The sequence below is a fragment of the Pipra filicauda genome, unplaced genomic scaffold, assembly GCF_003945595.2.
Source record: "Pipra filicauda isolate LSUMZ 115617 unplaced genomic scaffold, ASM394559v2 scaffold51_size4534324_pilon, whole genome shotgun sequence".
NCBI classification, from domain to species: Eukaryota; Metazoa; Chordata; class Aves; order Passeriformes; family Pipridae; genus Pipra; species Pipra filicauda.
In genome coordinates, this window is record NW_024104665.1 from 2,704,313 (window position 1) to 2,717,857 (window position 13,545).

Consider the following 13,545-nt stretch of genomic DNA (forward strand, 5'->3'; position numbering starts at 1 on the left):
TTTCATTCATGTCACTTTACCACGATCATTGTTCAATTTTCTGGTGCTGACTTAAGACAGGATGTTATGAAGATATTCCCGGTTCAGGAGAGGACAGATACACATTTGCACACCAGTGATTTGTGTTTTTAGGCCTGAAAAACACGGACTGGGGTTTATGTAGGACTGAGGCTTATTATTTTTCTGACTTTGTATATACAAGATAAAATCTTCAAGTAAAAATGGTTCTATAGCATTTTACCTAAAAGACAGAAACACACATTGTGTTCCTAAAATCTGCAGAAATTATAGACAGAGAGCATCCTCAGTCTCAAGGAGGGCAGTCTGTATTTTCTGCTACAGGAAATTTTAGATAGTTTTAGATTAGACTTACAAAACAAACAGAGTAATTGAAGTAGTAACATAAAGAGAAATAGATTTTTTTAGGAGCTTGTTTTCAAGTTGTTTCTGCACAAAACTTTCATACATTTTACCTTCAGTTTACAAGTTAATAGCACCTTATCACCATTATTTTTATTATAAGGCACTTAGAAAGCTTGTTCAAAATTATGTTTGAACAAGTAGATTGTTGTTGAACTGTTAATCAAGTAAAAGCCGTAACAGTTATCTGAGTCAGCCTGAACTTTTGCATGTTTTCTTGAGACAATTCTGAGACTAAGTCTTCTATATCTGTCAAAGTCAATAAAAAAAAGAGAGCCAGAGCATTAAAAACAAAAAAGTTGAACCAAATAACTGTGGCCTATTTTTGGCAGATAGAAGGGGAAGGGATTTTTTTTTCCTTAACAAAAACAACCCCCTCAGAAGGCAATGTACTGCACCAAATCCTTAATAAGTACTTCGCAAGCATTCACTGGAACAACTGTAGTGGCATGGAGGGAACAGGTTGCAGAAGGTGACACAGAAGGAGATAGAGGAAAAGGACCACAGGCATTTAAATGGCTTGGCCATCTCATGAAACCTCACTGTCACTGACACTATTTCAACTGAAAAGCTGCAACAGGTCAAGGTTGCAAGAGAAAATCCACTAGGGAATCACTAAGAAGATCCAAATAAAGCAATCCCAACCCTTCCCTTTGCAGCACGCAGTCCAAGAGGTACAGAGCTCAGAGGCCAGTTTTGTGAATCAAGCCGTACTTGCGTTTCCCTGCTGGAGCGGGCACAAGAGGCTCAGCACTCTGCTGCCTCAGCGCTGCTCTTCCTGGGCCCATCGCTGCAGTCACATCCCCTCACACGGAGCTGTACCTCAGCCGGCACCAGGACCTCTGCCAGTGGTGTGTCTCCCAGTCAGCACTGAGCGTTTACAGCGCAGAGTCAGTCTGAGCATTGCCCCCAGCGAAACTCGCCTAAGGGCCATCCCATTTTAGAACACTGATGTGCCATTACAGCTTGACCACATTAGTGCCACCAAAGTTTATTTTGGCTTATCCCAAAATAGTACTGGTCACTCCTCTGTGGGCAACACAGACTCATCTCACAAGTCCTATCAGAGCCTAGTATGATGCACTGCAAATAAACTTGTTGTTAAGACTGACAAAACATCATTGATGTAAGACAGATTTTTCAGCTGTTAAGTTAGATATGCAGGACACATGTCAGCCTGCCAGGAATGGAACATTCAACAGGAATCATGTGTACTTATGTTGTATTCCATGTACCTTAAAGATACAACTCTAGAGTCTAGAGCAGCTTAAAGAAAAGGAAGATAATACTAGATTCATTTAATGTAGGGATAACATTCTGAAAAGAGAGGTTTGCATCAGAACATTCAATTTGCAATGTTTTCCTGTAACTCTTCACAGTGTAAAATGCAATTCTTTATGGTTTTAAAAACCTTAGTATTCATACAAAACCTTAATGTTAAAGAAAAAGCATACAATTTAGGAGAAAAAAAAAAAACTTGCTGTTTTTAAAAGTTAACTTAATTTTACTCAGTGACCTTCAAGTGTGCAAGCAACCACTTACTGAGAAGTGCTGAACATTCTACCTGCAACAAAAACAAGGAAAGTAGAGGGCAGTCGTGCATGTTGACTGCCTCACAGCCAACAGTGCATCTTCATAACCTGTATTTACACAGTTTTCATCCTATTGTAATTAAAAAGATGTTTTCCCTTTCCAAGAGCTTGAAGTTATAGTCATCAACATTTACTGAAAGCTAGAAATGAAAAATAAGACCTAAAGTCCTACATAGATACCAATAAAAGTTGTTTCTTTTCAAATAAGACACTGAGATGGCAGCATTCACACTCAAATTCCTAGCAGCATGAATATTTTCGCCACAGAAAATCTGTGTTGACAGCTAACTATTTTTCTCTATACGCATTTTTTCTTCACTCAATTATAAAACACAGGAGCTTCCTCCTTCCCAAAATACAACTACGTACATATATATACAGGTTACAAAATGTAAAGATCACCAGGTTGCACTCTACCATTTCAGTCTTGCTTAAAAACCTATTTTTTAATCAAAGAGTTGAAGCTTTTCCATCCTGGAACCTCCTCCACCAAGGTGAGATTCAAAGGGAATTCTCCTCAGCCCACATTCTTTCTTTTAACCCCAGCCTCTACCTCAGTCCATTGGTTGCTCTTTCTGAGGACTTTGCAACATCTATATTCCAATTTTCAGATAAACCAGGATGATCCTTTTTTATTACCCTAAAGACTGAAGTTTGTTCTATGTCAAATGGCAAATTGTCTCAAAGGCAATTCCTGATCGTGTACATCCTTAAAAAAAAAAAAAAAAAGCACAGGAAAACCAGAAGTGGCTATCTAATAAAAAAATGAGAGAAAAACCTCACCGATGTACAGAACTCACTGCTGTCTAAAGTCCTATTCAATCAATTTGCATTAAACCAAGTGCAGTACTTAGGTCTTCAACAAGCTGCTCAGGGTGGTGCCTACAAGAGGACTGGAAAGGGACTCTTGATGAGGGCATGTAGTGATAGGAAAATAGGGAATGGCTTTAAACTGACAGAGGGTAGGATTAGATTAGATATTAGGAAGAAATTCTTCACTGGGAGGGCAGTGAGGCACTGGAACAGGTTGCCCAAAGAATTTGTGGATGCACCATCCCTGGAATTATTCAAGGCTAGGTTGGATGGGGCTTTGAGCAACTGGTCTTGTGGAAGGTGTCCCTGCCCATGGCCAGGGGTTGGAACTAGATGGTCTTTAAGTTCCCTTCCAACCCAAGCCATTCTATAATTCTGTGACTCCAGAGCAGCCTGTGGGAAATGTGCCTGGGGGCCGGGCCATGGCAGCCTGCTCTCCAGAGCCTCTGCCAGGGTAGACGGAAGGTCCCAGTGCACAGTGCAAGTGCTGAGCAGCAGTGGGGCTGGGGAACAGCTCACAGCTGATACCACGGTAGCTAGGCAAAAATAGGGTGCAGACTTAGCATCTTCCAAGTGTGAAGTGGCTGACTACACTAACATAAATACCTGCGCTGTGAAGAGCTCAGAGAAGGGTGGTTATTTTCTCTAAAGTAAACCGTGACACATCTATATGCAGAGAATACATTCTGTTCATTCATGGTTGGGCTTCGCAAAAGAAGATTTGGGAAAGGCTCTATTCACATTTGTTACAAGCACGTTGGTGGTTAATAAGGCCAATACGAGACAGACATGTCCGATTGCAAAAGGCACAGCAGAAAGACTCTTTGGATGGTATATTCTGCAAGACACGATTCTTTCTGCGTTGCCTTTTCTCCTCGAGAGTGACCCTGCATGCGTTCTCAAAGGAAGCAGCAGCGTTATAGATGGTGTGTCTCCAGACCTCCCGACTGGAGGCCAGAGTAGACCAGTTATGGTGATCAATATGGTTGAGGTTGAGATGTTGTTTCAGGGAGTCCTTGTATGTAAACAGGTACCAATGGCCACACTGCAGAGACTTCTTTCCAACCCCTCCTCACTACTTTGTATTATGTGGCTATAAATCTCATTCCAAGAACACTAGATTCCAAGAAGACTAGATTTGAAATTATCATAGCATTTAAGAAAATTATATTCCCAAATTAAGTATACAAAACCTAAACTAAACCCTCTACTGGTAAGTGTTAATTAGACCATTTTTCAAATGTAAAGTCTCTGAAATTCAGAGTATCATTTAGCCAAATGCACACACACATGTATATACATACTAACACACACACCTGCAGCAGCATTAGAAGTTTTGATACGCTCTTTCTCAGAAAGAGAAAACCCAGAGAAGATTTCTGTTTCTAACTTTCTTTTTACTAAAGAGATAAAGCTCAACCTCGATAGTTGCATGGATCACTGTAAACAGTCTTCACACAACTTCTCTCTCTTTGACTTGCAAGAGCTGCACAAAGTTGTTATTTTTCACATATTAAATTTCCAATTTATCATTTTTTGTCCATACTAAAGTTAAAAAGATGGACTGATACTTTATGCTTCAGCAAACATTTCTTCTTAAAGTCTACACAAACTCTCCATTACCCCAATTTTATCAGTTTCATTGGAACTCTTCTTGAGAAAACAGTCAGAAAGTCCATCCTTTTTTAGAAAGATGCTCAGAATACCCCAGCAATAAGCCCTGATGACCCAAAAGAGACAGATTTAACCCCTTAATCTAAAATTAGAAAAACTAGAAACCTATACAGTGTCCTAATGGCAGCATTAGAGAGTTGGTCTCCGGACAGACTGCCCCCTTAATGCAAACAGAACATCCTTGAAGGCAACAGAACAAGCAGCTCAAACCCAGATGATTTTCACACAAGTTCCTATAGATTCAAGTTGCTAAAAAATGCCAGTGCTTTTGAAGTAAATTGCCATATTTAGAAATGGGGGGGGAAATTACTTTGTTGTAATATATGAATTCTGTTCTGGCAAAACACTCAACAAAACAAGCCTAGAGCTCCCGAAGTGCCCAAGCACAGCTGCACCCCAAGGATGTGGCTGCAGGGAGCTGTGCAGCAACAGTGACACCTCGTGGTGCCAAACTACGGAAACACAGACCTATCTCCTCCCAAACAAAACCCACCTTACACCCATCGGCAGGGTTCTCCTGTAGAGCCAGGAGTTAGAAATCAAATCTCTGTCTCCGTTTTCATACCTCCTGTATCTCAGTGACCTGTCTTTAGAAGTGTCTGCCCATTCCCTGTTTCACTGTATTGACAACTACATGTAGGAAACAGCAAAAGTGACTACATGCAATGTTTTTTCAATAAATTTAATTGAGCTATGTAGAAGATTCCTTTCCTTCATTCTGGTATCTCCCATCCCCAACAGATGCTCAAATGCATTACTTTCTGCAGCTTCCCAAACAGAAATCTCAGATTCCATATGTCATCACACTCCATGCATTTGAGAAGTCAGTTGCCTGCCCACTGCAGAAGTTAATGCGAAGTTTTTCCCTGGGATACAAGCTTAAAAAAGCCGAGGTGTGTTGTACCTCCTTCAGTAAGTGCTCAACATAAAAATAAAAAATAAAATAAAATTAAAAAAAACCACCCACAACCAACTTTTAACTGCTGTTACAAAACCGATGTGAGAAGGCAAGAAATAAAAAACGCTTTTTATTGCTCTCCTTGGGTTTCAGGGGTTATAGGAGTAAGTCCCAGGTTTGGGCAAGAAGTGATTTGAGTTTATGACTAAGCAGGAATAATTTCATGCAGTAGGGGAGCTAACATTTCAAATCGTTCTGGGGGAAGTCATTTTCTAAGGGAATTCTCCCTCCAGTCTCCCATCCATATTTCTTCCTCATGTTCATACATGTATATTAACTAATTTTTTCAAGTGATACCTGAAATCAATTGTTTCAAACAGCTAAAATGGAACCTATCTAACATCTAAAAGATGAAAGACTGGTATCATCCCAGGACATTTAGTTTTTCATAATATGCACGAAAATTGTATTAGCTACATAGATCAACAGTAAGAAACCACTATATAATGAGCAAAAAGGGTTGGAATTTTTCAAGGTAAATCATAACAATTGCCTTCTTTCAGAAATTGCATACCTTGCCTGTGATGTGAAAATCCATTAGGAATTTCTGAAATGGTTACCATAATATCCATACCGTGACCACTCCATGGCCCCACAGGCTTACCCAGGAGTATTTTTTAATGAGTTTATTCTGCGTCCAGGGTTTTTTTCACATCCCCACTAGAGCAGAAACCTCAGTTATAGAGCACAGGGCATGGACATGCTTCAATTGCTGCAAAAGCTAAAGGAAGCAGCTGAAGGCCAAAGAAAACATGGGGGTACTTGTGCACTAACTGGAGGGAGCGAAGAAACAGGAATGCTCAGGACTAGGGAGTTTTAGGAGTCAGAGGAGAATTGGGTTTACTTAAGAAAGGGAAATAGTAGGGGATTTGAAGCCAGACTACAGAATCCAAGGGTAGAATCCCTTGGAAGAGAAATGGCTTTGCAAGCTGTAATTTTTGGAGCTTGGAGGAAAGAGACATGAAAGTGTTCTAGAGTAAGAAGACTAAAGGGAAAAATCTCAAATTAGTAGGGGTGAAATTGCCTCCAGGCCCGCTCTAGAGGGAAGCCAACACAAATGTAACCACTGTTCCTCTTCTCTTTCTCACCCTCTCCTTGCTGTCAAGAGCTATGGGGGTTAGTTTGTGGCCAAAAGAGCCATCAGGCATTTGGAAGAGCCACTGGTGGCAAAATCTCTCAACACCATTCCCCTTCTGTGAAATTGCACACGAGTACAAATTAACTTTGGGTTTAACGGGAGACATTTCTGGCCCTACCACTTATTTCTTGGCAGCACGGTTTAAGCAGAGCTAGATGTTTTTGTAACATCAAGTATATCCATAATGCAAGCAACATTCACAAATTGTTGTTGGCTAAGGTCATGTTTTGCAAACTTACAATTCATACAAAGTGAAGCTTACCTGTTTTTTTTTGAATTTTCATCTTTCTCTCTTTTAACCCCAAAAATTCTTGTAATCAGAGCACTAAAAAGAAGTGTAGATGAATTTCTTACCTAAAGGGAAAAGGAAAGAATATGAACTACGCTTTAAAAATCCCTTTAAAATGTACTTTTTTTTTTTAAATACAGTCAAAAACAACAGCTGAGTGAAAACGTGCCTACTCCTCAGAGGTCAGCACATGGAAACAATTAATTCAGTACACCTTTCCAATCAAAATGATACTAAAAGAAAGTCCAGGTTCTTTGGAGATGTCCATATTTAATATAAAGGATACATCCAGATTTCTAGTGGTTCAAAGCACTCACTCTTATGCATAGCAGATCATGAAACGTTCTACCTGAATATGCCATACGGAATCCTTTACTGAAGAGCAAAGTAACAGTGAGAAGGAATGTAAGTGCACTCCTTACGGGCTCAGTGCACTGATTCCAAATTTAAAAGCTAGATATATTTTTACCTACAAGGTAATCTTTGTCCCTACTTTTTTATGAATATCAGCACTTCACATTAAGAAAAATTAAACGAAACCAAAAAACATGACCAAAACTATGACTTTTTTGCAGCTCCACATTATTTTTCACTGCACCTTAATATATTACATCATGTAACATTCCAGAAATTGTGATACTGCCATTTATAAACATGATTAAAGCTTCACTGAACAGTACCACTCTATATCCTGTTAAATTAGAGAAGCAAAATTAAGAATTAACTTACTGCCCAGACAGGTGACATAAACCCTAGAATTGATGCCTTTATTCCATCTGCAACATAAGGCATGATGTTTTCACCTAAACGTGTATCCCTATACAGTGCCCGGAGGATATTTAAAGCATGAACCTGTGGTGGGAGATATAAGAAAAATATAGATTCATTGGAAGATATCTTAAATTTAATATATGTATCTACAGCATTGAACATGCACAGCAAAAATAATCTAAATACACATTTACAGCACTTTGTTTCCATATTAAATACAAGAAATACTGCTACTAAAAAATACATTAAAATTGTGCAGCATTTACAGCTTAAAAATATATTCCCCTAACAACTATAGTCCAAGGCACTGGAAGCGAAGGCCAACATTCTTCTTTCCTTAGCTTATCATGGCTGTAAAAATAACATTCAAAGTTTAGAATCATCTTTTCCAACATTCTTGACACGCTGTAGATACTGTGAGAAAAAATAAACTACAACTCACAGGAGGAAGAACTGACAGCCAGGCTCGCTACACCATATGGAGCATTGTCTGATATTTCTCTTCTCTCAGTAAGGGAAGGTGGCAATCCGTGTAGCTTCACAGGCTTTGACAAGGCTACATAAATTTATACCAGCAGAAGATCTGGCAGAGCCATTAGGACATATTTCTATGTATTGTCAACAAATTATGACTTGTACTTACAAACAGTATTTCATAGCAACATTTTGAAGATAAAGGTCTTGCCTTTAAAAGATATTTTAGTATTCGAAATGTATGTATTTAAGGTTTTGAAGTTACTAAGCAGGCATAAAATCACTTTTCATGTAGTGTTTTACTCCATACAATATGATTTATGCACAAATAACTCACTTATTTACTCTAAATGTAAACAAAAGCTTGCTTGTTAATTCTCTTGTAAAAAGGAAGTTACTTATCTATTTGTTTAGAAATAGTACAGGCAGTAAACTGATCATATATAACTACATTTGTGTAGAAAAAACCCTATGAAATTATGCCCAATCCATTTTTTAGTATCTTATACAGATTGCAAATGCCAGCAATTTCATGACCTCTGCACAGGCAAACACATTTTAAAATTGGCTACAGATACTAAAATCAGAATGTCCTATTAAAAACACAGGTTTTCCTTAACTGTTTGAAATAGCACAAACACATTTTTGTCATTTCCCTTTTGATGAGAGGCTGAATTTTACCTGTGGAATTACACTTAATGATTCATTCAAAGGTGTAGCCAAAGATATCAATTCTGCCATTGTCATTTTCAGCAAATCTGTTCTGCTCTTCTTGGGTTCTGATGCTAACAAAGCCTACATAAAGTAAAAAAAGAAAAAAAAATAAAATCAGATGTTTCTATCCATTTTTACTACCAAATCTTCTCCACATTCCTACATCTACCATATTACAGCCTAGATTTTGACCATACACAAGGACTAAATAAAAATTTGCAAAAAGTAAGTTTCAGTTTCAACTCTTTGCTTTGTTCAAAGCCTTCCAGCATCCAACTTTACAGTAGGAAAACATTGCTCATGCACTATTCACGTGCCTAAGAAACTCGCTTGTATACGAGAGAGAAATTTATCACAGAGCAAAAACATTATCATACTTATGACAGCATAAGTATCTGCCATATTATACATACTTATATTTCCTAGTATGGACTTTTTTTTAGTTTAATAACATACATCTGATAAGGGCTGGCCAAAGAATAAATTCTGGTTTGCAAACAGGATAAAAAAAAGCAGCACATTTTAAAAAACAGATAAGAGGTGCATCCATCTCCAACTAGTAGTTCAGTGCATAGGACATCCAGCTGAGATGAAAATACTCTAATTTAGTAATCTGAAGTTCAGGACTGGAGGTAAAACAGTCTTTCTCTCCTTGCCTAGTACCGCTTGTTGAATTTATCCAAGTCAGTACAAAGGGATAATCATAAATCACTTATTTCTAATAAAAAATTATTATCCATTTGTGCTTTTTCCCAGAGTCTGCTCAGTATCAGTAAGAACCAAATGGATCAGCTGCAAGCCAAATGAAGCACAGAGGTGAGGCAGAAACTCAGGAGTAGTCACTGTCAGTTTATCAGTACCTTTAATGATAGAAGAAAAAGGGGGGGAGGGGAAGGTGTACATGAAATATAAAAGAGAGGAGAGTGAACTGAAGACTAAAATTTCATACTCTAAAAATGTTAAAGCTGTAATTCGTATTTTCTCACCATTTCCTCACCTACTAATTGGGGTTGCACCTTTGTACTATTAAGTAATAACATTTCTATTTTAAAGATGCTATGAAATGTTTATAACCTTAAAAAATACATATTATCATTAAAATAGATGTGTTTTAGTAAAACAAGAACACACATAACAGGAAGTAGACAGCAAAGAGACCATGATGTGTCTCAATTTTATGCATTAATAAAATAATTTTCTTTTACTACTGTTAGGATACACATTACAACTTACACATTACAATAAAACTTGTGTTTTATTATCTCAATGCAACGTGCTATTTAAAGTTTAATTCATTTTACTGAGTGCTATAGGCACATTCAAAACTACTGCCAAAGAACACTATCGCCTCTCTTTACTATAAAATTATAATTTGAAAACAGATTAATTCAGAATAATCCAAATGTTCATTTCGAAACTTCTCATTAATTGACTTAAGACTAATTTTGGATGCTTCCAAAGCTGTCAAAAAAGAAGCATCTGACCTGTTTATCCAAAATATAGACCAGTAATGTAGGCCAACTGCAGACTACACACATTTTCTGCAATGGGATACCATTGGGCCCCCCTAGTACTTACATTAGTGCAACTTTTTACATGAATAACTGATTGAAACATGGTTGTTTCTTCATATTCTCAAGATTAACACTAGATAATACCCACTGGATTCAAACTGTGTGATGTGAATGGGGAAACCAGTAAACTTGAAATCACCAATTTCATTCTGCAGACAACTTATGGATATAAACAAGAAAGGTATTTAACTGCTGAAATTGAGAAGGAAAAGTGTCTCCAAAACCAATTCCCTATTTTTGATCCCTGCTGTCTAGCACATACACATCTACCAAAGCCAGGAGCAGGCTGTGACTGACATAAGCAAGGTCAGACAGAAGCCTGCTGCCTCAATTTTCTCAGAGCAAATTCAGAGTGGAAAACAAGCAAGATGAATTATTCTGGCAGGGAGAGCTTGCTCCCAGCAGTCCCTGAGATTCTTGGAACGTGCTTGAGACTATACTTGAGAGAGTGGAGAAAGTTACAAATGTGCAGATAATCTTCGACTCCTGTCTCAGAAAACTGGTTGAAGACCAAAATCACGGAGGTTAATTTAGGGGAAAGCAAACATGGCTGCTTTAAGGAATGAAAACAGTTAAGTGTAATCTGCAAGACCAACTCTGCAGTGACTGATTCCACAGGGATGCAGATGAGCTGCTGCATAGTAATGTGGGGTGCTCAGTAAGAGGCAACACTTCAGGCAGAGACAAAACACTGCCAGCCAACTGATCAGCCATCAGTTCTGAACTTGGCAGAAGACAAAGAAGCTGGGATTTATGGAGCTGATAGTTAACACAGGGAGCGGGAAGAATGTGAGAGCGTGATCCCACATTCACGGACAGAAGTCTTCAGTAACCTGCTCACTCATTGCACTCCAGACTGTCAGTCAATACCAGTTATTGTAACACTATTACTTGTGCTTTATGACTACTGAGTGGACTTCCTGAGTTCTTTGCAAGCCACAATTTTACAATTCTGTGAGGGTCTGTTCATATTTTACCACCCTCCAACTTTGCACTGAAGAAGCCCAAAGTTACATGGTTAACAAAGCCTTACTTGAACTGTGAATTAATTTATGAATTTGCCAGGATTATTACAGTGGCAACACAGAGCCTAATCTCAGTCTTTAGAAATGCCATTCAAACCTACCTCAAGCCAAAAATTTAAAGAATCAACAGAACTGAGGTGCCAAATATGGTTTAATTACAAGCAGTTTCTTAATTGCACAAAGGCAATCTGTATAAAGGTCTGTATAAAAAATCCCAGTTGTTTGATCAAAAGGAGTTGAAGTGAGAAAAATAAATACATAATTTTATTTTTTTTATGGCCTTTCTGGTGAATACATTTAAGTCAGAGGTAATAACATTATTTGGTACCTGTATGTAGAATGGAATTCCTGCACTACGTCTGGTTGCACATAGTGTAGATGAAGGATCACAAGATTTGATTTCTTCCAACACACAGCTTAGCCACTGCTCTGGCATCTTGTGCAGACTCTCACTGTTACACCTATATCAAACAAATACATAAGAAACATGAAACAAACAAAGAAAACTAGGACAGAGTCAAAGAAAGCAATTAGTGACCTAAAAAAATATTTCTTACTAGATGTTAACATCTCCAAGCACACATGCAGATTTTTATTATGAAACAAAATAAATTAAAAAAAGGAATTGTACATTTTTCCAATGTTGGTACAAATCATATTAACTCCACTTATTAAGTGCCACGAGGAAAGTATATTTCACTGAACAGAAAACAAGATTCTGTGCTTCCACACTGCAACAATACTCTGCCAAGAACTATTACCCTGTTCTGGAGGAAAAAAACAAAGGCATATGCACATCAGTCACTGTGTAGGAAGCGGCACTTCACAAATTCCTATCTTTGTTGTCACACAGTAGGTGATGCGTGACCCTTACATTAACTAACAATTATGTTTGTAACTGTACAAACCAAAACTGAAGCCCCTCAAAGTAAGTACGCATTATGTAAACAACCCTGCGAACCTCAGAGCGAGAGAAGGAATGAAAAACAAAACATACTGCTCTTTTTAAAATACTAAGTCAGTAAAACTTCTGATAAAACACCTAAATTGCTCTCCTATCATCAAATACTCCTCCTCTGCAGTTGTAAAACTCAGCACTACCTGGAAGCAAAGGACTTCCAAGGACAAGAAAAACTCAAGTCTAGTTCATATTCAGTGTGCAAGACCACCTCATTAATCTTATGTCAGTGTTCCAGAAGGATCATTCATTGTTACAAAAATTTCTATTAACGGGAAGTTGTTATTAAAACTTGTCACACTGGTTTGACACTGACTCAGAGTAGAAGAAAGAATTAATCACTATGGGCAATACAACTGCAATTATCTCAACCATTAAGGACTTGCCCTACCTAAAAATATAAACTATCATTAAATTCGTGATTAAGAAGCAAGACCTTACAGTAAGACTACAATCAAATTTTCTACCTAGGTGACTGAAATATAGAATTTAAAAGGAAAGGTAAAAGGCAGCAGGTACTGACGTGAAAACCAAAATCTAATGGAAGGTCTGCATCTATTCTCTCCTTCTTCATCGTCCTCCTATTAAAGCAAGAATTTATGTAGGCTAAAAACCTGACAGCAAACAATAAATGACACTTTAATCTGTAGCAAAACCCTCCTTTCCTTCTTTTACAAAATAAACAGAAAATTAGTAATGCAGAAAACTGAGGTCATAGGAAGTGCCAGAGAGGTCAGCAGGAGACTTCTTACTCTTCAGTAATTCCTGTAAGATTTCTACCACAGGCTTCCTGCACTGCTGCCAGGCCTCTTCCCCATTTTTGAAGGGCAGTATCTCTTCAAAACCACAGCCAGAATGCAAACCAGCAGTCCAGAACTCTAGAGAAACATGGGTTCACAAGAGGTATGTCACCTCACACCACAGCATAAGAGAAAGGCACTTCTTGTCCCAAGTGTATGACAAAAGCAATCAAATTAACCTGGAGATTCACAGTGAGTTCTCTTTTCTTTGACTTTTTCTGTTGCTGGTAATTGGCTTCCCCCCCCTTACTTTCAGGATGTGTTCCTTTGCTCGTTTTTGGGTACACAAGAGGACACAATTCTAGGGTTGAGACCATGCAAAACTTCTCCTGCATCTTCTCCATG

At 38.1% G+C, this 13,545-nt stretch overlaps 1 protein-coding gene across 1 annotated transcript in view; it reads right to left on the minus strand.

Moving 5' to 3' along the window:
* Positions 1-13,545, minus strand: part of THADA (THADA armadillo repeat containing) — a 160,666-nt gene that overhangs the window by 115,147 nt on the left and 31,974 nt on the right. Inside the window, exons 23-26 of the mRNA XM_039386956.1 lie at positions 11,771-11,903; positions 8,811-8,924; positions 7,614-7,736; positions 6,858-6,949 (exon numbers count right to left, since the gene is read on the minus strand). Of these exons, the coding sequence (XP_039242890.1) occupies positions 6,858-6,949; positions 7,614-7,736; positions 8,811-8,924; positions 11,771-11,903 (462 nt within the window). The remainder of the gene's footprint in view (positions 1-6,857; positions 6,950-7,613; positions 7,737-8,810; positions 8,925-11,770; positions 11,904-13,545) is intronic.